General features: G+C 45.1%; 1 protein-coding gene across 2 annotated transcripts in view; it reads right to left on the bottom strand.

Annotated features, from left to right (window-relative positions):
* Positions 1 to 455: 455 nt before the first annotated feature.
* Positions 456 to 24,133, bottom strand: part of LOC142310220 (NXPE family member 1-like) — a 171,020-nt gene continuing 147,342 nt past the window's right edge. For both annotated transcript variants that reach the window (XM_075347707.1, XM_075347708.1), the window contains exons 5-6: positions 4,164 to 4,382; positions 456 to 1,142 (exon numbers count right to left, since the gene is read on the bottom strand). In XM_075347707.1, coding sequence (XP_075203822.1) covers positions 607 to 1,142; positions 4,164 to 4,382 — 755 coding nt within the window. In that variant the 3' untranslated portion in view covers positions 456 to 606. The remainder of the gene's footprint in view (positions 1,143 to 4,163; positions 4,383 to 24,133) is intronic.

The following is a 24,133-nucleotide window of genomic DNA, read 5'->3' as shown; positions in this document are numbered from 1 at the left end:
ACAGTCTATTCAGTAGGACTATCACCTGTGTATCCACCAGACTTCTGTACAACACAACTGATGGTCCCAAATCCATTTATAAGGCAAGAAATCCCACTTATTAAACCAGGGCACACCTGTGAAGTGAAAACCATTTCTGGTGACTACCTCTTGAAAATAATCAAGAGAATGCCAAGAGTGTGCAAAGCAATAATCAAAGCAAAAGGTGGCTACATTGAAGAACCTAGAATATGAGATACATTTTCAGTCATTTCACACTTTTTTGTTAAGTATTTCTTTCCACATGTGTTAATTAATAGTTTTGATGCCTTCAATGTGAGTCATGAAAATAAAGAAAACTCTTTGAAAGAGATGGTGTGTCCAAACGTTTGGTCTATACTGTGTGCATATATATATATATATATATATATATATATATATACACACACACACACTTTCAAATTTTTACATGGCAGTCCCTCTTCTTGTAAGAAGAATATATGTATAAATATTTGTTTTCTGACATAAATGCAAAAAACTATTTATCTCTTCTAAATGTATACCAGATTTGGCCAAGGATAAAAATAAATAGCACATGCATTAACATAATAGTATATAATAATATAATTAACAAATGTAAGAAAGAAACAGATTGATTTGATTTTTAATGAATATTTCTTGTGGGTGGACATCATAACATTCATAGGCCGTGGTCATGTCCCAAGCATCAATTACACCAACGTTAAGTCCCTTGAAGATGTCCTTCACCAAGAGATATTGAATATATCCATGAAAATCACTAAATCGTTCAACATCATTATTCATTTCTCTGGTGTTTTCTGACTTTATGATGACTTTTGTATCCGGGCTTCTTAAAAATAAATTTTCAATGGCTTGGCGTATACCAAGAACTCTTCTGATGAACATGTTAAGAGGATAAGGTCTAAAATGTTGTCCTAAACTAATGACTATTATAATGTTAGGATCTCCACCGACCCGATCAATTTCACTAGCGATATAGGCATGGTCCTTCACTGTATAGTAGAACTGAGTAACGAAGGGGTGTCCATGCTTCTTCCACTGGATGTAAATGTGGTTTGTCAAATCGGATTCTAAACGTTTCCTATGCTGACCAAATCCATGATCATTAATAAACCTAAGTGCTGCAATCAAGAAAATAAAAATATTAAATGTTTTACTCAAAAAAAAAATTATTAAAACTATGTTTTATTACTAATTGAATTAAATTCAAGGAGATTGCTTACATTATTCTTTAAATAATTAAAAAAATAAAATGTTTTAAAAGAATTATAAAAAGAATTACTCTTCTAAAACTTACTTTATTAACTTTACTACAACCCTAAAATGTTTTTGGTTAATGCACCACTCTGGCATTTTTTAAATTTCTCCGCCGGAATGGTATTACTAGTGTATGTTCCCTGCCTGTAGCAGAATATCAACCAGCTGTGGTCTTCTGCTGTATTTGATGCCACGCTGGTCATGTTTTGCTAGTTGTGACTAGCCAGATTGCTCCAGTGTTTGCTGGGTGGATCAGAATTCACGTCTTTGAAAGCCAGAAAGAGTTTTTGCATTGAGAGCTTGGACCATTAGCGCTGAATCAGAAGCTGCAGTTACAAGATGGTGGAATGGGTAGAGCAGGAGAAAGGGGCTGGTAAATATTTTAGAGACAGGAAACAGGCATTAGTTATGCCACTCTGGCATTTACATAATAATAATAATAATAGTAATAAAAAGAGCAAACCTCAAGAGTGGTGCTTTAAATTATTTACATTCTTGTTCATATTATATAATTTATATGAAGAAATTCTACCTAGTTGTGGCAATTTCAAATTCACTAGATTCCCTTCATCTGTTGAGTTTGAGCAACCCCTTTAATACCTATTCCAAACATAGGTGATTACTTGCTAATTGATAGAATGCTGATGGCTGGTGTCCCACTGCCAGGTCTCAGAAATGAGCCATTATGTAATAATTATAATGGATACTTGGAGCGAAGACACAACTGAACCCAGTTAATAGGTAATAAGTTTGTATTGTAACACACAGTGATAGCAAGCTGAGTGCTGAGGAAAACAATCAAGTCCATAAACACACAGCGAAAATATCAAATGAGGCCTTTAAGGAAAGTCTCTTGAAAATTTCACAAGATTATGCAATTTAGTAGTACAGTCTTTAAACCTCCATAAAGAAGTCTCTGAAAGTCCAGAACCAGATGCAGAGCAGTTTACTAGAGTCCAGAACCAGATACAGAGCAGTTTACTAGAGTCCAGAACCAGATGCAGAGGAGTTTACTAGAGTCCAGAACCAGATACAGAGCAGTTTACTAGAGTCCAGAACCAGATGCAGAGCGGTTTACTAGAGTCCAGAACCAGATGCAGAGGAGTTTACTAGAGTCCAGAACCAGATACAGAGCAGTTTACTAGAGTCCAGAACCAGATGCAGAGCAGTTTACTAGAGTTCAGAACCAGATGCAGAGCAGTTTACTAGAGTTCAGAACCAGATGCAGAGCAGTTTATTAGAGTCCAGAACCAGATGCAGAGGAGTTTACTAGAGTTCAGAATGAGATGCAGAGCAGTTTATTAGAATCCAGAACCAGATGCAGAGCAGTTTACGAGAGTCCAGAACCAGATGCAGAGTTTAGTAAAGTCCAGAACAGTCCCATGCTCTGCTACTGCATCTATTCAAAAATGGAAGTGACAGAGCACTTATTTAAGCAAACCAGCTTACATGTCAGCAAAGGCAGGCCAGGCAAGGGCCACAGCTGAGGGCAAAGCAATAGCAGCTGAAAGCAGCAGGCAGTTTGGCAACAGGTGAAGGTAGCAGAACCTTAGATGAGCAGTATTGGGAACATCACATAGGAATTGCAGGAGTAGGTGGAGGAACTTGATAAGCCACTAAGAGCAGAAAACCAGGCCGAATACTCAAGCAGAGGACTAGAGGCTGGACTGGGGTTTATAAAGGAGGGCAAAAAACACATGGAGAGGAATGAAGCAGAGGACGCCATCTTGGCAGAGGGCAAACATACCCAAAAGGTAATCAGAATAGCCAAAGTCCTGACACATTAGAATATAGTAATGGCATAGTATGTACACCACCGATTAATTTTCTGTAAGTCTGTGGGAGACAACAAAGTGTTATTGGCTCTAATCTACTAACAATCAGTGGAAATCCAAGCAATGTGAAGAAGACTGAAAAGACAAAATGCACTAATAGGGTTCTAATGTTACAAAATGTTTGTAGGAAAAATCAGATGTGCTCAATTGAAGCAGTTGTGAAAAAAGTCACAACTGTTATTGACAATGTATAAGTTATGGCTGCAGCAGGCACCATGAGGAGTTAGCGTCAAAAGATCAAATAGAAGTGGACTCCCGAGCTGTCATAAGAAGATGGTCAGCAGTGATGGTTAAATTGTGAATTTAATATGCGTTTCAGAGATCACATCTCCTTCCTCAGATAAATCACACATGTATACATGTTGTACATGTGTCATATATCTGACGAAGGAGATGTGATCTCTGAAACGCATAATAAAATCATATTTTAACCATTACTGCTGACCACCTTCTTACGACAGCTCGGGAGTCCACTTCTATTTGATCTTTGGAAGTCCAAGCAGTCAGATCTCCAGCAATCAGCAGATTATCACATACTGTAAGCTACAACCAAGTCACGTGTCAGAACGAGTTGAGATTGAAAAAAACCCACTCAAGACAGGTGTCTCAATTGTCAGAGGAGCAGTCTCGTTAGCAAAGATACCTGGTCTGCTCATTCAGCTGTGGAGCTTCATTTTTAATCGGTCTCCATGCTCATCTGTAAATCTGTCAGACTGACACAGCAGAATGGGCTTACAAGTGAGCAGGATGAAGAAGGGAAGAAACCCATTCAGCTGAGCTGAGGAGTATTTTTTTTCTCTTGCTACAGCCATGCACGTTGGCTGAGGTGTTTCTTCAGGCTGCAACCTATTCTGACTGGTGACTAGTACAAGTTACAGCTTGAAATACAGTATGTGATGGCATCCATTTTTAATACATTCTTGGGAAATCCCTTTAATTTAATGGTCAAGTGATTGTTCTTAAAACCTCCTCTATCTACCTAAGCTTCCTTTGCTAGAGATATACGAAAGGTAAATAGGTAATGAAAGAATGCAGTTACATCATACATACACTTCATGATTCTCGGGAAGTACTCAATCCACAGACGAAGAGTTGAATCTCCCATTAGATATATCATTTTGTTAGCCAGACAGGAATCAATACGATTTAAAGGTTCAAAGTTTGATAAGTTACAATATATGGGAAACCATTGTTTTTTCAGGAAATATCCACTAGGAAAAGAGGGAAGCATCCCAACTTGGCATTTTGGTAACACTTTCCTTGACCGGTCTGAAAAATAAGATTTACCACAAATAATTTTTAGTATTATTTCCTAAAAGTCCATGATAATAGAATGTAGCCAGTTTAACAATACTGTGCATCAGAGGTTGCAATTATTCTCCTAAAGACATTACTGACATCTGTAAATTATTTTTTAGTCTTTAAGTCAGTCTCATTGTATGTATATATAAGTAGGAGACTGATGAGAAAGCAGATAATCTGAGCAAAACTAAGGAGTTGTACAAGAGCTGCCCTTCTTCCAAGGCAGGAGACTCACAGTGAGCAGGTCTGCTGAACTGAATGTTGGAATTACTGGGATTTATAAGCATCAGTACTACAGAGAGCCAGTGATCTTCTGAAGATGTGCTGGAAGGTCAGTAGATCTTTGTAGCACTACTGCTAATAAATCTTTTTAGCATCCAGCGCATAGTAAAGAGGTTTGACCAATTAGGGAGAATAGCGCTTATTTCTGTGAGGGTGGATCCGGAACTTACTGGAGATACAGCTCTGCACTTCCTAGATCTGCTACACTGGTTGACTATGAGCCCCACTTTTTTGCAGTTCCATTACCTGTCTGTGAAGAAAAAGTCAGATCTTTGGGAGTTGTCACTGTGCTGCTTCACTCTGCTGCTCTTGCTAAATTGTGCATTGGTAATATATTTCATATACTGTATCTAATGGTTCATTTGGATCATGGGCTGATTTAGGCCTAATAACATGTGCAGATTGGCTTTATACAATTAATTAAATAAAAATTGGAAGACAAGGAGTACAGTGCAAATAAGTTTAATAAAGAGTAACTGGCACAAGAAGGATTAGCAGCAGACAAGCCGGCAGATAAAACAATTGTACATAAACCAATATATGTTACATACATATAAAAAATGGTAAGTCATAGGCTGGGTCAATGTTAATACATACAGAAAAGCATCCAGCACAAATTGGGCATGATATATAGTTTAGACAATTGTTAGGATAAAAACCAGCACTAAATAAATACTGCAGTACATATATGTACTCTGAGGTAGCAGGGATACATTCAGTACATACAATAAGACTCAAGTGTCACTTAGTAGAAAGCTGCAGGTGCTGGTAGAAAGTAAACTCTGCAAAAACAGAGTGAATGGTAAAACAAAGGTCAGGGCTTAACAATCAAGGATGGACAAATGTAGCCACTATAAAGTGCTCAATGGATGCACATAAACAATCAGGTATAGATGTGAGACATAAACATTGGATTAAAACCCAGCCAATAGAGTAAACATACCCATAGAAAGTACAAAGCCGGCCTGATAGCAGCAGAGCAGACCCCCCAGTGAGAGCCCCGACGTATACGTTTCACAATCTCTGTAATCGGATTATTTCATCAGGGGGAGGTGGAACGCTTTGAGGCAGCCATGTGTATTTATACATGGCGCCCGCATGCTCCAGCTACTCCACCCCCTCATTGTCAGCGCGACCAGCCAATCGCGGCTGGTACCCGGTGCCGTCGGCCGTCAACGCCCCTTAGAGGTAGCGCGCATGCGCGGAACACGGGGACGCGTCACCCGCGGACCGTGCATGCGCGCAGGCGATAATGACGCCGACAGAGCCGGGCCAGCAGGCTACCGACGTAGCCGCGCCGACAGGGGGAGGAGAAGCGAGAGCGAGCATGAAAGACAAAGATACATAGTCATAAGGTATGACATGAATAAGAGAGCCTATACTATGACACAGAATATGCAAAATTAAACCCCAGTCGTGGCACAAGAAGGAATAGTTAATGTATAACCATAGCACAATGTCCAGGATGATGTTCGAAAACATATATAAGTAAATATGAACACTGTGCCACTAACGAGAAGACAGATATTATAACACAAAGCATTTAGTATCACTTCAAAGTGTCCACTGAAGCATGAGTGTACCCTGTGTATGACCCTTGACTTTATATGTTTTTTACCACCTATTTGAGGGCTTGTATAGGGATATCACAGGGTCCACTGAAGCATGAGTGTACCCTGTGTATGACCCTTGACTTTATCTGTTTTTTACCACCTATTTGAGGGCTTGTATAGGGATATCACAGGGTCAGCCACCGTGGAGTGGGGGCGCCATTTTCGTAGTTATCAGGGTGCCGACCCCCGCGGTAGGTAGTGGACAGGAGGGAGGGCTATTGTAAAGGGTAAGCATCTTACCTTCTTCCCTCTTTATTTCTTTATAATTATTTTGCACAAAGGTTGTGGATTTTAATAAGTATCAATAAAATTTAAATTTTAAAAGGGTTATATGATTAGTATCACTTCAAAGTGTCCTAGCCGTGGCACAAGAGGAAAAACGATCAATATATAATATATTATATGAGCCCCACATCCATAATTGAATCAGAGAGTATAAGTAAAAAGGTATAAACAGTGTGACACTGAGGACAGATCAAATACTATAACCCAGAGTATCAAATATTGCAGCCAGTATCCTTAGTCGTGGCACAAAAGGGACTAACTAAATAACTATCAACAGTGCCACACTGGCAGGGAACATGTATATTAAAACAAGGACATTCAATGTAAAAAGTCCTAGTCGTGGCACGAGAGGAAAATAATCAACATATAACAACTCTGTAATCATATAACATTGATGAAAAAGCATATATTAAAACACAGAGTATACAGTGTTACTACAAGTAACAAGTCGTGGCATAGAGAGGAAGGTAATCAATATATAAAAGGCTCCATGTCGATGTTCGATGTCAAAAGCATGGTTCCAAAAGAGTGCCAGCAAAGTTGAATCAGTGATTCTAAAAGAAAAATATGCAAAATTTAAAAATTAAAAACAAGGCACAAAAACCAGGGAGAACAAAGAAGAGAGCAGTCATCGTAAGAAGGGCGCAAAACTCAGATGTTCATTAAGTCCCCTCGGGGAAATGTTCCCAAAGTGTAAATCCAGCGTGTTTCATGCTGGGCAAGTGTTTTACGTACGTTGCCACCCCTCGCCCCCCCATGTATAACATCAATGCCCCTGATGCTCAGAGACGTTGGGTCACAATCGTGAAAAACACGAAAGTGACGGGGAAGGGTCTTCAGGGTGGAGGTGTCAACCACTGTCCGGGCCGCAGCAATGTCCCTCACATGCTCCCTCACACGTCTGCGCAGCTCCCTACTGGTGAGGCCCACATATATCATGTGGCACCCGCACGTGGCATAATAAACCACATTGCTGGTGCCACACGATATGTAGTGGCGTATATCAAAACTGCGCAGACCGTCAGCAGAGGTGAAGGTGGAGATCCGAAGGACATTGCTGCAGGCCAGACAGTGGCCACAGGGAAAACAGCCCCTAAGGGGAGTACCAAGATCCAAAAAGGTGGTAGGTTGGTTTGGAACATAGTGGCTCCGTACAAGAATGTCACGTAAATTGCGTGACCTACGAGGCGTCATCAGAGGATTTTTGGGTAAAAGATCACATAAGGTAGAGTCAGACAGGAGAACATTCCAGTGCTTGCTCAAAATAGATCGCATATTGGACCATTTATGATTGTAAGTGGAAATAAAACGGATTTGGCCAGGACTCGAGGAACCACCGGTTTTAGCCCCACCACTATATAATAAAGTGGATCGAGGAGTGTGCTTTGCTCGTAGATAAGCCCGTTTTATACTCCTATTACTGTAGTCCCGTTCTTGAAAACGAATTTTTAAATCTGCCGCCTGTTCCTCAAAAAGAGGGTCAGACGAGCAGATACGTTTCATACGTAAAAATTGACCGGTGGGGATGGCCCGAATGGTGCACTGATCATGGGACGACGAGGCATAAAGAAGGGAATTAACCGAAGTTGTCTTACGATAAACATTAGTCTGGATCTTCCTACCCTCATCAATTTGAATATCAATATCAAGGAAATCCAGATTTCTACTATCATACTTATGGGTCAATTTAATCCCAAAGGGGTTCATGCCAAGTCGTACCATGAACTCGTCGAGTTGCTCCGTCTTGCCCGTCCATAAAATAAATAAATCGTCAATGTACCGCAGCCAGCACTGCACATGGGCATCGGTCGGCCCGCCCCCGTCGCACACCAAACCCCTCTCCCAGTAACCCAGGAAGAGATTTGCGTACGAAGGCGTGCAGGCCGCGCCCATGGCAGTGCCGCGCTGCTGTAAATAATGTACATCTTTAAATAAAAAGAAATTATGGGTAAGGACAAAACGGAGCAACTCAAGGATTAGGTCACACAAAGGGCCATCCCGACCGGAACTTAAAAGAAAATATTCAGCAGCCTTCAGGCCATCCTCGTGACGTATACAGGTGTAGAGGGACTCAACATCTGCCGTAACAAGTAGGGTGTTATTGTGGCACCCCAGGGTTGCCACAGTAACAACACAAAGGGTTAACTCCCCACACACACAACACCAAGACCTCCTGGCCAGAAGGGGGAGACCAAGCTGCTTCCCTGTATATTCTGGTGGAGGGAGGAAATGGTCAGAAGTGGTTTCAGTTTGGAAGTTCAGTGCAGAGGACTGAGGAGACAGGATCTCTGCAGGTTGGAAGCTGGCTTTAGCTCACCTCAGGATCCACTGACCAATTCCAGGCCTAGCTGAGGGTCTGAGGAAAGGAGAAAGCGTACACAGAGGAACATTCCTGGGAGACAGAGCATTGCAGAGCTCATCCCCAGTGGAGCACACAGAACGGATGCTGGATCCGAGACTGCAGGTTACATACTGCACAGTGAACACCAGAGAAGTGAGGATTCCACATTCTCTATCTGTACCACAGACACAAGCAACAAGCGCAGAGTTCAGGAACATACTAGTAAGGACTCGAGTTGCCTGTCAGGTCGGTACCGAGGAGCACAGAGCCAGCTGCATAGTTCACGCAGCAGCAGGGCCACAGACACACAGTGCAGGCAAGGAAGCCAAAACGGCCCGGCTGGGTGGGAGAAGCCCTGAAGCCCTCACAGACTCCGTGGACAGTACTCTGCTGAATAACATCATCAGTAAAAGACAAAGAAACTGCAAAACCGTGAGTCTGCCTGTTTATTGTGCTCGTGTCCTGCACTCCCCCCATAGACTAACATACTGCCCCGGGGAAAAGGCTCTACCCGTGGGGAGCCGTCCCATCTCAAGCTGCCTTCCATCACCCCGGAGGTTCTGCAGCAGCGGTGGTCATCTCTGATCACATTCCACGGGTGGCGTCACGAACACAACCCCCCTTTTTATTGTGGAACCAGGGAGCACAGACCGGGTCACGACACCGTGATCCCCTTTCCAGAAGCGACCCCTTGGCCCGGTTCTGGGTATCCCCTTAACCCCTGGCGACACATTATTGTCCACAAAGATGCCATCTATCCTCCTGAGAACGTCCATAGTGTCACGGACATATGAGGGGAGCGTCTCGACCAAAGGTTTCAGATAATAATCTATAAATTGACATACAGGTTGACACAACCCCTCAATGCCGGACACAATAGGATGACCAGGAGGACAAAGGGCATCTTTGTGGATTTTGGGCAGCAGGTAAAAAGTAGGTATTTTAGGAAAATGTACAGTGAGTCCCTCCGCAAACTGTTTGTTAATGATACCTTGAGCACACGCTTTACCAAGGATGGCCTGAAGTTGAGCAGAATAAGTAGAAATAATCCGATTACAGAGATTGTGAAACGTATACGTCGGGGCTCTCACTGGGGGGTCCGCTCTACTGCTATCAGGCCGGCTTTGTACTTTCTATGGGTATGTTTACTCTATTGGCTGGGTTTTAATCCAATGTTTATGTCTCACATCTATACCTGATTGTTTATGTGCATCCATTGAGCACTTTATAGTGGCTACATTTGTCCATCCTTGATTGTTAAGCCCTGACCTTTGTTTTACTATTCACTCTGTTTTTGCAGAGTTTGCTTTCTACCAGCACCTGTAGCTTTCTACTAAGTGACACTTGAGTCTTATTGTATGTACTGAATGTATCCCTGCTACCTCAGAGTACATATATGTACTGCAGTATTTATTTAGTGCTGGTTTTTATCCTAACAATTGTCTAAACTATATATCATGCCCAATTTGTGCTGGATGCTTTTCTGTATGTATTAACATTGACCCAGCCTATGACTTACCATTTTTTATATGTATGTAACATATATTGGTTTATGTACAATTGTTTTATCTGCCGGCTTGTCTGCTGCTAATCCTTCTTGTGCCAGTTACTCTTTATTAAACTTATTTGCACTGTACTCCTTGTCCTCCACTTTTTATCTGATGTCTTGAGTGTGCCTCAACAGGTGCCATGCTTTGGTTTTTCTGTTTTTTTCTGCATCTTTGGTCTTCATGTATACTAATTGGCTTTATACAAGTTGATCACAGCTTATTTAATTGACTGTTTACATTAGCCAACTAGAAATTATGGAAACAGAATGGTGATTAATTTGATCGCTCTGTTCCCAAATGAAATTCTTGTTAAAGGCAGCAGATCCTCTGTGGACAACAGGCAAGGTACTGCTAAAAACAATGACTGCGAACGCTGAGGGTTAACCAATACAAGGCAGAATCCTGAAAGTGAAAAGCCCTTTTAATAGAGATTTAAGGCAGCTTCTAAAAAATTATATATTAGAATAGCAAACCAAGGGAAGGTTTCCTGTTCTTATGTTCTTATTTTAAATTAGTTGTTTACTGCTGAATGAAGATGTCTTACCTCCCAGAAGAATGTAATTCCTACAGTCTCAGCCTTGTGTCCCAGTGTTTTTTTTCACTCTGACACAATAATGAAGCTGCCATGTGAGATTTTTAATGTCAATATATCAGCAGGGGACAAAGGGTTAAGATCTGATTAATGATCCCAGTCTGGGAAGTATGTAGTATATTATATGCTGCACCCTGGGGCTATTAAGAAGGGGTTATTCAGAAGATGACAATTCCTTAGGCGGAGAATAGTCAACCTTCTCTTCGTATTGCTAGTGCAGTACAGTTTTAGCTAGATTATATTGTTAATCTCTTTTAAAAGAGCCTTCAACTTTCAGAATACTGAAAGGTCACTCAGTTCAATGAATTCACCTCAGGTCAGGTTACTTGCACTCAAACGTGGAGGACCATGGGAACCTCAAATAACCTGAGTGAAATCACCACTTATCTCTGTGGCTCATTCTCTGCCTGAAGCTCACAGTGGGCGATCATATACTATGACCACGCGCTGTGCCTTCAGTAATGTAGCAGTACAGGAATTGTCAAGGGACCTCATGTAGATTACATTGGACTTGGTTGTTTTGTGGATTAATAAAGGGATGAAAGAGGGTGTTTTTTCTATTTTATTTCAAATAAAGGCTTTTTTTCCGGTGTTTTTGTTTATTTCTTTTCACTTACAGATTAGTAATGGGGGGACTCATAGACACCTCCCATTATTAAACTAGGGCTTAGTGGCAGGTGTGCTATTAACCCCTTATTACCTCTTAAATGGATGCAACAATCCTGGGCGCCTGCAGGGTGAAATTTTTAGGCTGGTGGGCTCCAATAACCATGGGCCTCCCCAGCCAGAGGATACCAGCTCCTAGCTGTCGGCTTTATCATGGCTGGGAATCAAACTTTGGGAGGGGACCGTACACCAGTTTATTTAAATGATTTATTTAATTTAAAAAAATGAAAAAAAAAAGCAACATGCGGTTTCTCTTATTTTGATACAGAGACATGTACTTTATCTGTGCTGAGTATCTTAATACAGGGGGCCTGTCTGACTGCAACCAATCAGAGATGCCAGGACTGCCAGTGGGCGGGGGAAGCAGTGCATATACATGAAGATAATGAGCAGCCCCTGAAGTAGAGTGAGTGGCCTGGAAGGAGAGTTACAGCTGTGTGGAGACCGGTAAGTACAAAGCTCTTTGATTTTTTTTTCTACCCAGGTGGCTGGATCCGGATTGTTACTTGGAGTTCTCTGAGATTTCCAGGGTCGATTCTTTTGAACCCCAGCAGATCCGGACTTTTACAGTCTGGGTCTGCCCATCACTACTCCTAAGCCATCTATATGGTGTGAGGTTGCACTCACAGAATGTGATAAGGGATATTCACTTGGTTTCTAGATTGAGGCACACACAGGAACGGTTTCTTTTTAAACAGTCCAGCTGGTTTATTAACAAACACATAAACTGTCTTCCAGTAACAAAAAACATGAGCCTTCCTTCGGCTTTAAAGAATCATATGTAACATACAGACTGTTTCATTCGTTGGTATGCCTGCACGCAGGGCCAGACTGGAACTAAAATTCAGCCCTGGCATTTGGGGATACACAGACCCACTTTTCGCATGGTGAATGTGTAATATCTTTGTGCACTTGTAGATTGTGTAACATGACCATATAACATGTAGTCACAGCTGCATCCAGTATCACAACTCAGTTCTATTTATTGCTCTTAGTAGCAAGACCTAGTGAAGCTGCTATTTTCTTACAGAGCTGGGTCTCGCAGGTAATGAAGAGGATGCTGCTCTCCATATAATGCTGTGACCTCTTCATATAGCTGATGGGCTGGGATACAAAATCAGACCCCCCCTGAACTAATACTGATGACCTATTCTACAGATAGGTGATAAGGAAGCTGTTGTTTTCACTTGTGATCATTTTGGACACATACCACTTAGGGTATGTGCAATGACATTTTTGGGGGGCAGATCCCACCATGGAAACTACTATGAAAAATCCTCAAATGACCATATGCATCTTCTTGCTGAGCACAGGTTCAGGTTTTTGAGCATCTTTTACCAACTTCTGGTTTCTAAAACCACCAAGTGATTAAAAGAAGTGACTGCTCCATTCTTCTAGTGTTTTCCACTCGGAAAACGTTCTGTATTTTACAATGCAAATCAATGGGAAGGCTCAGAAGATGCTGGAATCTACAACTCCCAGCTTGTCCTTAACAAAGTAAAGAGGTGCTGGGAGTTGTTGTTATCAGACTCTGGACCATACAGGAGCCACAATACTGATAAGATGCAGGCAATATCACAAATAATTATTTACATCCAGGTACCTTTATAGGTGACATCTGAGTCGATCCCATCCCTTTTGCCTCCATGCAGTACAGACACCATGATGAGGTTTCATGCCCACTGCTCGTCTCTGAAGACCTCCCTCTTTATTCTTCAGCAGCACTTCCCCACAGTATCATTATACTGCCCCATAAATTTAAATATAAATATCTCCCACGCTGTGCCCCTGCTTAAATAATTGCTGTGCTTCCTTCAAAAAAATATCCCCCACACTGCCCTTAACTAAAATACCTCCCACACTGCCTCTCTCCCTAATATACCCCCACGCTACCTCTTTCCATAACGTCCCCTTACAAAGCTTCTCTCCATAATGTCCCCTACACACTGCTCTCTTTATAATATACCCGGACACTGCCTCTCTCCCTAATATGCCCCATATTGCCCCTTTTTTATTATTATTATTATTATTATTATTAACATTTATTTATATATTCCCCCCCCCCCCAAACTGCTCTTTTTTAATCCCTCCCCCACACACACACACACCCCAAATACAATGCACCCTCCATTACCCCTCCCCTCCACACACACAATACAATGCACCCTCCATTACCCCTCCCCCCCACACACACACACAATATAATGCACCCTCCATTACCCCTCCCCACACACACAATATAATGCACCCTCCATTACCCCTCCTCAAGCCCCGGACCCGAGCGTGCCAAGCGCGTCCTCTCTGCCCGCGACATATTCATTTATCTATAAGGGGTGAGGAACATGTAACATCTCTATGTGTCACCATTGTAGATGTGAGGTGATTGCTGTGTCACAGATGAGAGAAGTAGGATCTCTGCTCTGTTATTTCCAATGCTGAGAGGTCAGATGCGTGTGCAGTATACTGACAGCCAATGAGTGTGCAGAGGACGAGGCTGGACACTGAGGCCGGGCGGTGCCAGCTCTGACTGTGTGGTTTGGCAACCAAGAAGAAGAAGAAGTCAAGTTTGCTTGAGCTGAAGGTAAACGAAGAGCTGCAGAGAATAAAGGGATGATTCAAGAGGAACAAAAGTCAGAAAACAAAAAATAACAATGTTATTTATATAACAATTTATAACAATGATTTATATAACAATACAGCAAGGATAAACTTAAAATCTTTTTGGGAGTTTATGCCGGACAAATCCTTTAAATTTCATGGAAAGGGGTGTTACCAGTGTGAACCAGCTAATGACTGACACTTTGCACTCAGAATCACACACTGCTCTGCAGTGAGGTTAGAGCTCACATAATACAGCAGAGCAAGAGGTGTAACGATCACGGTCGCAGAGGGTATGATAACAACAGGCCCAGGATGGGGACATTATTCATGGTAGGGGCCCAGGATAGGGGACATTATACAAGAAAGGGTCTCAGGATGGGGGACATTATACCAGGAAGGAGTCCAGGATGGGTGACATACCAGGAAGGGGCCCATGTTTGGGGACATTTTTACTGATAGGGTCTCACAATGAGGGACATTACACCAGGAAGGGGTCCAGGAATGGGGACATTGTACCAGAATGGAGGACATTTTTGCTGGTAGGGGCTCAGGATGAGGGAAATTATAACTGGAAGAGACTCAGAATGGGGGAAATTATATCAGTATGTGGCCAAGGATGGTGGACATATATTAACCCCTTAACGACTCTTGACACACTGTATGTGTCATGAAAAATTGTGTCATGGCGGGTTTCCGTTCCTGCAGTGCTGGTGTGGCGCCCTGGACAAGCCAGGACATCACAGGTACTACAACAACACACCCCACACCCCGGCTAGGCACATCAAAGTCAGACAAAAATCCTTGTTGCCTCCCTCCAGGGGCTGATGTCCACACCAGGGGGTGGAGCCAGGCGGTTGGCCCCACCCACCGAGGAGTTCACAGTCCTAGAGGCGGGAAAAGGAAGTCAGATTAGTGAGAGAGTTGAGGAGAGTGAAGTGGTAGTAGAGGAGACTGACCGTGTCCGGGTGCGTGGCCCGGGCACATACAGCAAGGTTGGCAGACGGTGGTGACCGTCTGCAGGAGAGGCGGATTGACGTGAACCGTAAGGACCGGGGACGGGCGGTGGCCCACCGGTACCAGATCGGGGAGCGAAGAGAAGCCAGCACCATTAGGCAGGGCCTACGGACCCCGACCAGGCTTGGAGTCGCCGTAAAACCGGTCAAATCCGTTAGCGAAGGGAACCTCCGAGGTTTCCCAGCAGTCAAGACCCGATTGAAGGCAACCGCTCAAACCGTGAAGGGAAATACAGTCACCGCCAAGGCTACAGTTCCCAGGGCCAGAGCCTGCGGGCAAAAGGGGCTCCCTCAGCCTCCATCCAAGCTGGGAAGTGGGTTACCGGTGGGAAGCCATTGGAACCGTAAACAGAACACAGGTGCAGGGAAAGGCAGTCACCGCCAACCTACCAGGAGAAGAACCACCGCAGCTGTCTGTGGGACCTGTCCATCCAGCCATTTGTTTTACCGGAGACTTTGTATTCATCATTGGCTGAGTGAGTACCACCGTGCCATGTGGCACCGCGCTGTCCCCGTGACCCTGCACCTCACCCGGCCCCGTAACCCGCCTGCCATTCCTCCCTCACCGGGCCCCGGGACAACCAACCCCCCTACCCACGGAGGGGAGAAACAACATCCAAGCTGCTCCCTGTCACCGCTCCCGGGATCCCCGTCTAGAGCAGCGGTGGTGTCACAACCTCACCACAACTGTGGGTGGCGTCACGGACAATATCCTTAAACCAAACCACCCCTTTCACTCACGGGCGAGGAGCGCCGCTCGAGTCCCCGGATCCGGCACACTGCTCGAGCCACCGAGCAGCAGTAGCAGCAGCGCCGGACCCGAGTGTGGTGAGCGCAGCATCCCCTCCCCGCCCGCGACAACTTGGCATCACGAACAGGATCTTACCGCTCTGCCGTCTGGTAGAGGTGCGCCTTGTGACCGCCGGAGGTGTCCAGCCGAAAATTTTGAGAAGCCGCTATTTTGGGCACGAAAAGTCCCCGCTCGAGCGTCTCCTTGAGCAGTGGAGGCGCGAAAGCCGAAACCCCGCCCCTGTAGAGGAGGAGACGGAAAAAGACTAAGGGGGACGGAAACAAGATATCTGCGCCCAACGGAGCCGCTGGAGGAGCGGCGGTCGCAGCCGCAGTGGCACCTGTGGATGGAAATGGGCCCGCCCAGGTCCCGGCCGCCCTGGCGGGGGGCGTCGCGGCCCCAGCTCTTGCTCAGGTGATGCCGCTCTCCTTGCCCTATGTGCCCGGAGCTACCTGGCTGCCGCAGTACGATGGGAAACCTGACGCGTTGCAGGTCTTCCGGAAGAAGCTTAGCCCGCTACTAGAACTGTACCCCCTGACTGATTAGCAACGTGCAGCGGTAGTGCTGGGACAGCTAACCGGCGCGGCAGAGCAGGAGGCGGAGACCTGGGCCGAGGGGGACCGGTCCTCTGTAGCCACCATCTTTGAGAAGCTGCAGACTGCCTTTGAAACCCGTACCGAAGCCGAGCCGCGGATGCAGTTTTATCAATGCCGGCAACGGCCCGCGGATAGTATTCGGGACTACGCCATGCGTCTGCAAACCGCCCTCCGCACCCTAAAGATGCAGCTCGCCGACAGCCCAGAGGATGTCCCCTGGATGCAGCGGAGAAGGGCCAATGACTCACGGTATAGACCTCCAATTTGTTACAGGTGCAGCAAGCCCAGCCACTACTCCCGACGGTGTCCGTTAAACGAGCAACCCCTGGGGCCACGGGCCAATCCTCAGGAGTAGAACCCACTGGCCCCCCCGACTGGCGGGACCGGTACATCGGAGCCCGGCCCATCATCCCCCTGGCAGTGGACGGTATCCCGCTGATTGCTCTCCTGAACACTGGATCTCAGGTAACCACAATACCATACACACTGTATCAACGGTATTGGGGGAAGGAAGAACTAGCCCCCCCAGATAGCAGCATGACGCTGATTGCCGCTGATGGGCTCCCACTGACCCAAGTGGGGTACAAACAAGTGGCCATGACTGTGGGACGAGCTGAACTGCAACACCAGGGGTTGATTGTGATAATGAATGAACCTAGTGATCATAACCCAAAAGTAGTGCTAGGGACTAATGTGATGGAGCACTGTATGAGTGAGGTGCTGACCCTACTGCAGCAGCTGGCCGCCACAGCAGCGGGGAGCCAACAGAGAGCTGTGCAGCATGAGATCCGGGCCCTGATGTATCGCCAGCATGTGAACTCGACAGGAGGAGAGATTGGAGGAGTGAGAGTGATGGATGCGGCCCCTTTGATTGTGCCTCCCAGGAGTGAGATGGTGATTTGGTGTAGGGCAGCGGTAGGGCCTCAAGGGCGAGACTACCCCGCCATGATAGAGCCCATGCCCTCCGAACACTGGTCCACAGTAATGGCCGCCCGAGGGATGGTAAACGTCAAGAAGAGGAGAGTGCCCGTAAGGGTGCTGAACTGTGGGGAGGAAGAGGTTAGGCTTCCCCGGTACGCTACCCTTGCCAAGTTGCTCACTCTAGACCACCACACCATCCATGAGGCCGTTCCCCCGATCTCACCGCCTACTGCTAGTTCTCACCCGTCCCTGGAAGAGTTAGACGAGTGGTGTCGAGAGCTACACGTCGGCACTGATGGTACACCCACACATCACAAGGAAGGGGTATACCGGGTGGTACAGGAGTATGAGCGAGTTTTTAGCAAACATCCCTTAAATTTTGGGCAGATTAAAGGGGTCCAACACCACATCCCTACTGGTGAACACCCCCCTATTAAAGAGAGGTACAGGCCTATTCCCCCTGCACACTACCAATGCGCCAAAGACATGTTGAGGAACATGAAGGAGGCGGGGGTTATTAGGGACAGCTGTAGTCCCTGGGCCGCCCCGTTGGTGCTGGTTAAAAAGAAGGATGGCACCATGCGGATGTGTGTGGATTACCGGAAGATTAACCAGATAACGCATAAGGACGCTTACCCTCTGCCCCATTTTGAAGAGTCCCTGGCCGCGCTGAGAACCGCTAATTACTTCTCTACCCTTGACCTCACCAGTGGGTACTGGCAGGTGGCCGTGGCGCCTGAAGACCGAGAGAAGACTGCCTTCACCACTCCTATGGGACTCTGTGAGTTCAACAGTATGCCGTTCGGGCTGTGCAACGCCCCCGGAACTTTCCAACGGCTGATGGAGTGTTGTCTGGGGCACCTAAATTTTGAGACCGTCTTGCTGTACTTAGATGATGTGATTGTGTACTCACAGACGTATGAAGCCCACCTGGAGCACCTAGCCGAGGTGTTCGTGTCCCTTGCTAAGTATGGGATGAAGTTGAAACCCTCAAAGTGTCATCTGCTAAAGCCCAGAGTACAGTACCTTGGACATGTGGTGGGTGCAGAAGGTGTCGCCCCCGACCCCGAGAAGATCACTGCCATCCAAGACTGGCTGAGACCGACCACAGTGAGGGAAGTGAGACAGTTCCTGGGCCTGGTGGGATATTACCGTCGCTTCATTAAGGGGTACACGAAGATGGCTGCCCCCGTGCAAGACCTCCTCGTGGGACAGACCAAGGGTGGTAGATCCCTAGGAGCCCCATTGGTGTGGGAAGAAGAGCATGAAGAATCCTTCTGCCAGCTGAGAGCGGCTCTGACCGGAGAGGAAATCCTAGCGTACCCCGACTACAGCCGCCCATTCATCCTCTACACCGATGCCAGCAATGTGGGCTTGGGGGCTGTTCTATCCCAGGTTCAAGACGGAAGGGAGAAGGTGATTGCTTATGCTAGCCGAAAACTTCGACCGACTGAGAGGAATGCTGAGAACTACAGCTCTTTCAAGTTTGAGCTCTTAGCTCTGGTGTGGGCTATCACTGAGCGGTTCCACCATTACCTGGCAGCAGCCAAGTTCACCGGTTACACAGACAATAACCCTCTGACCCATCTAGATACAGCCAAGCTGGGTGCGTTGGAGTAGCGGTGGGTGGCCAGGTTAGCCAACTACGATTTCACCATCAAGTACCGGGCCGGCCGTACCAACGTCAATGCCGATGCACTCTCCCGGATGCCCCACCTGTCGGAAGAGGGGCCAGAGGATGACGACCTCGAAGAGATCGAGTTGCCTGCGTTTCACCGGCCGCTAACTGAGAAGGTGCATGTCCACCAACAACGGGTGAACCTAGACCCGCTGCCCAGTCAGGAGTGGCAAGAAGCTCAGGACCAGGCACCTGCTGTCCGCCTGGTCAAGACCCTGGTGGAACAGGGTTCTGCTGGGATAGACCCTGCCGCCCCTGCCGAAGCCCAACGTCTGTGGAGAGAACGGACCCGGCTGTACCTACACCAAGGGAAGTTGTATCGTGAGCTGATTAACCCGAAGACCCACGAGAAGGTTCGCCAGCTAGTGATTCCCCAGGCTAACGTGTCCACCGTCTTGCAAGCATACCATGATGGTGCTGGGCACTTCGGGTGGAAGAAGCTGGAGATGTTGTTGAGAGAGTGGTTCTATTGGAGCAGAATGCTGGAATCTGTAGAGTTGAGCGCGGTTCGAGGTTCGAGGTTCTCCAGTTCTAGGCTCGAGTGATTTTGGGGCCTGTTCTAGATCGAACTAGAACTCGAGCTTTTTGCAAAAGCTCGATAGTTCTAGAAACGTTCGAGAACGGTTCTAGCAGCAAAAAAACAGCTAATTCCTAGCTTGGTTTCCGCTGTAATAGTGTAAGTCACTCTGTGAATCACACTATTATGACATTTCAGTGTATAGTGTGCGTGAACAGCGCCTTCAGATCACTGCTGTTTCTATAATGGCGATCGCCATTTTTTTTTTTTTCCTTGTCTTCCTTCCCTAAGCGCGCGCGTGTAGTGGGGCGGGCCAGCATGTCAGCCAATCCCAGACACACACACAGCTAAGTGGACTTTTAGCCAGAGAAGCAACGGCATGTGTGATAGGATGTCCATGTCACATGTCCCTGCATTATAAAACCGGACATTTTCCTCCAGGACGCCATTATCTCTTCTGCGTCTTTGGTGTCAGACATCACTGTCGCAGCGCCGTCCTCCTGAGTCCTATCGCCGATACAGCTGTATGCGCTCCATACACAGCGTTAGACAGCTTAGGGAGAGCACTTTCTATCAGTCCTTTTAAGGGCTCAAACCGGCAGGGTCAGAGCCATAGGTGACAGGTCCTGAAAACAGAGACAGCGTCTGTGTAGCCAAGGTCAGGGATTTCGTCGCTGCATTTCACCATTAGGAGGGAATAGAAAGGCAGGCTTCCATTCCTCTACCCAGAGCCCCACAATCCTGGCACTGTACCCTCCTGTCCTCTGCACACTCCAACTCTTTTTAACTAAGCCATTATGCTAGCAAACAGTCAGTGTACCTAGTGGCATCCTAAACGTGGCTATTGGACTTTTGTGTAGTCACAGTAGTGCAAAGATATTTGCAGCACGTCTGCCTGCATTGCACACTCCAACTCTTTTTAACTAAGCCATTATACTAGCAAACAGTCAGTGTACCTAGTGGCATCCTAAACGTGGCTATTGGACTTTTGTGTAGTCAAACTAGTGGAAAGATATTTGCAGCATGTCTGCCTGCATTGCACACTCCAACTCTTTTTAACTAAGCCATTATACTAGCAAACAGTCAGTGTACCTAGTGGCATCCTAAACGTGGCTATTGTACTTTTGTCTATTCACAGTATTGTAAAGATATTTGCAGCACCTCTGTCTGCATTGCACACTCAAACTTTTTTTAACTAAGCCATTATACTAGCAAACAGTCAGTGTACCTAGTGGCATCCTAAACGTGGCTATTGTACTTTTGTCTAGTCACACTATTGCAAAGATATTTGCAGCACCTCTGCCTGCATTGCACACAAACTTTTTTTAACTAAGCCATTATACTAGTAAACAGTCAGTGTACCTAGTGGCATCCTAAACGTGGCTATTGTACTTTTGTCTATTCACACTATTGTAAAGATATTTGCAGCACCTCTGCCTGCATTGCACACTCAAACTCTTTTTAACTAAGCCATTATACTAGCAAACAGTCAGTGTACCTAGTGGCATCCTAAACGTGGCTATTGTACTTTTGTGTAGTTAAACTAGTGGAAAGATATTTGCAGCACCTCTGCCTGCATTGCACACTCAAACTTTTTTTAACTAAGCCATTATACTAGCAAACAGTCAGTGTACCTAGTGGCATCCTAAACGTGGCTATTGTACTTTTGTCTATTCACACTATTGTAAAGATATTTGCAGCACCTCTGCCTGCATTGCACACTCAAACTCTTTTTAACTAAGCCATTATACTAGCAAACAGTCAGTGTACCTAGTGGCATCCTAAACGTGGCTATTGTACTTTTGTCTAGTCACACTATTGCAAAGATATTTGCAGCACATCTGCCTGCATTGCACACTCAAACTTTTTTTAACTAAGCCATTATACTAGCAAACAGTAAGTGTACCTAGTGGCATCCTAAAAGTGGCTATTGTACTTTTGTCTATTCACACTATTGTAAAGATATTTGCAGCACCTCTGTCTGCATTGCACACTCAAACTTTTTTTTAACTAAGCCATTATACTAGCAAACAGTCAGTGTACCTAGTGGCATCCTAAATGTGGCTATTGTACTTTTGTCTATTCACACTATTGTAAAAATATTTGCAGCACCTCTGCCTGCATTGCACACTCAAACTCTTTTTAACTAAGCCATTATACTAGCAAACAGTCAGTGTACCTAGTGGCATCCTAAACGTGGCTATTGTACTTTTGTCTATTCACACTATTGTAAAGATATTTGCAGCACCTCTGCCTGCATTGCACACTCAAACTCTTTTTAACTAAGCCATTATACTAGCAAACAGTCAGTGTACCTAGTGGCATCCTAAACGTGGCTATTGTACTTTTGTCTATTCACAGTATTGTAAAGATATTTGCAGCACCTCTGTCTGCATTGCACACTCAAACTTTTTTTAACTAAGCCATTATACTAGCAAACAGTCAGTGTACCTAGTGGCATCCTAAACGTGGCTATTGTACTTTTGTCTATTCACACTATTGTAAAGATATTTGCAGCACCTCTGCCTGCATTGCACACTCAAACTCTTTTTAACTAAGCCATTATACTAGCAAACAGTCAGTGTACCTAGTGGCATCCTAAACGTCGCTATTGTACTTTTGTCTAGTCACACTATTGCAAAGATATTTGCAGCACGTCTGCCTGCATTGCACACTCCAACTCATTATAACTCAGCCATTATACTAGCAAACAGTCAGTGTACCTAGTGGCATCCTAAACGTGGCTATTGGACTTTTGTGTAGTCAAACTAGTGGAAAGATATTTGCAGCATGTCTGCCTGCATTGCACACTCCAACTCTTTTTAACTAAGCCATTGTACTAGCAAACAGTCAGTGTACCTAGTGGCATCCTAAACGTGGCTATTGTACTTTTGTCTAGTCACACTATTGCAAAGATATTTGCAGCACCTCTGCCTGCATTGCACACTCAAACTTTTTTTAACTAAGCCATTATACTAGCAGTCAGTGTACCTAGTGGCATCCTAAACGTGGCTATTGTACTTTTGTCTAGTCACACTATTGCAAAGATATTTGCAGCACCTATGCCTGCATTGCACACTCAAACTTTTTTTAACTAAGCCATTATACTAGCAAACAGTCATTGTACCTAGTGGCATCCTAAACGTGGCTATTGTACTTTTGTGTAGTCAAACTAGTGGAAAGATATTTGCAGCATGTCTGCCTGCATTGCACACTCCAACTCTTTTTAACTAAGCCATTATACTAGCAAACAGTCAGTGTACCTAGTGGCATCCTAAACGTGGCTATTGTACTTTTGTCTATTCACAGTATTGTAAAGATATTTGCAGCTCCTCTGTCTGCATTGCACACTCAAACTTTTTTTAACTAAGCCATTATACTAGCAAACAGTCAGTGTACCTAGTGGCATCCTAAACGTGGCTATTGTACTTTTGTCTATTCACAGTATTGTAAAGATATTTGCAGCACCTCTGTCTGCATTGCACACTCAAACTTTTTTTAACTAAGCCATTATACTAGCAAACAGTCAGTGTACCTAGTGGCATCCTAAACGTGGCTATTGTACTTTTGTCTATTCACACTATTGTAAAGATATTTGCAGCACCTCTGCCTGCATTGCACACTCAAACTTTTTTTAACTAAGCCATTATACTAGCAAACAGTGAGTGTACCTAGTGGCATCCTAAACGTGGCTATTGTACTTTTGTCTATTCACACTATTGTAAAGATATTTGCAGCACCTCTGCCTGCATTGCACACTCAAACTCTTTTTAACTAAGCCATTATACTAGCAAACAGTCAGTGTACCTAGTGGCATCCTAAACGTGGCTATCGTACTTTTGTCTATTCACACTATTGTAAAGATATTTGCAGCACCTCTGCCTGCATTGCACACTCAAACTCTTTTTAACTAAGCCATTATACTAGCAAACAGTCAGTGTACCTAGTGGCATCCTAAACGTGGCTATCGTACTTTTGTCTATTCACACTATTGTAAAGATATTTGCAGCACGTCTGCCTGCATTGCACACTCAAACTTTTTTTAACTAAGCCATTATACTAGCAAACAGTCAGTGTACCTAGTGGCATCCTAAACGTGGCTATTGGACTTTTGTGTAGTCAAACTAGTGGAAAGATATTTGCAGCATGTCTGCCTGCATTGCACACTCCAACTCTTTTTAACTAAGCCATTATACTAGCAAACAGTCAGTGTACCTAGTGGCATCCTAAACGTGGCTATTGTACTTTTGTCTAGTCACACTATTGCAAAGAT

The sequence above is a fragment of the Anomaloglossus baeobatrachus genome, chromosome 5 (genome assembly GCF_048569485.1).
Source record: "Anomaloglossus baeobatrachus isolate aAnoBae1 chromosome 5, aAnoBae1.hap1, whole genome shotgun sequence".
Taxonomy (NCBI): Eukaryota; Metazoa; Chordata; class Amphibia; order Anura; family Aromobatidae; genus Anomaloglossus; species Anomaloglossus baeobatrachus.
Note: the sequence above shows the minus strand (reverse complement) of the source record. Positions and strands in the feature narration are given on the sequence as shown.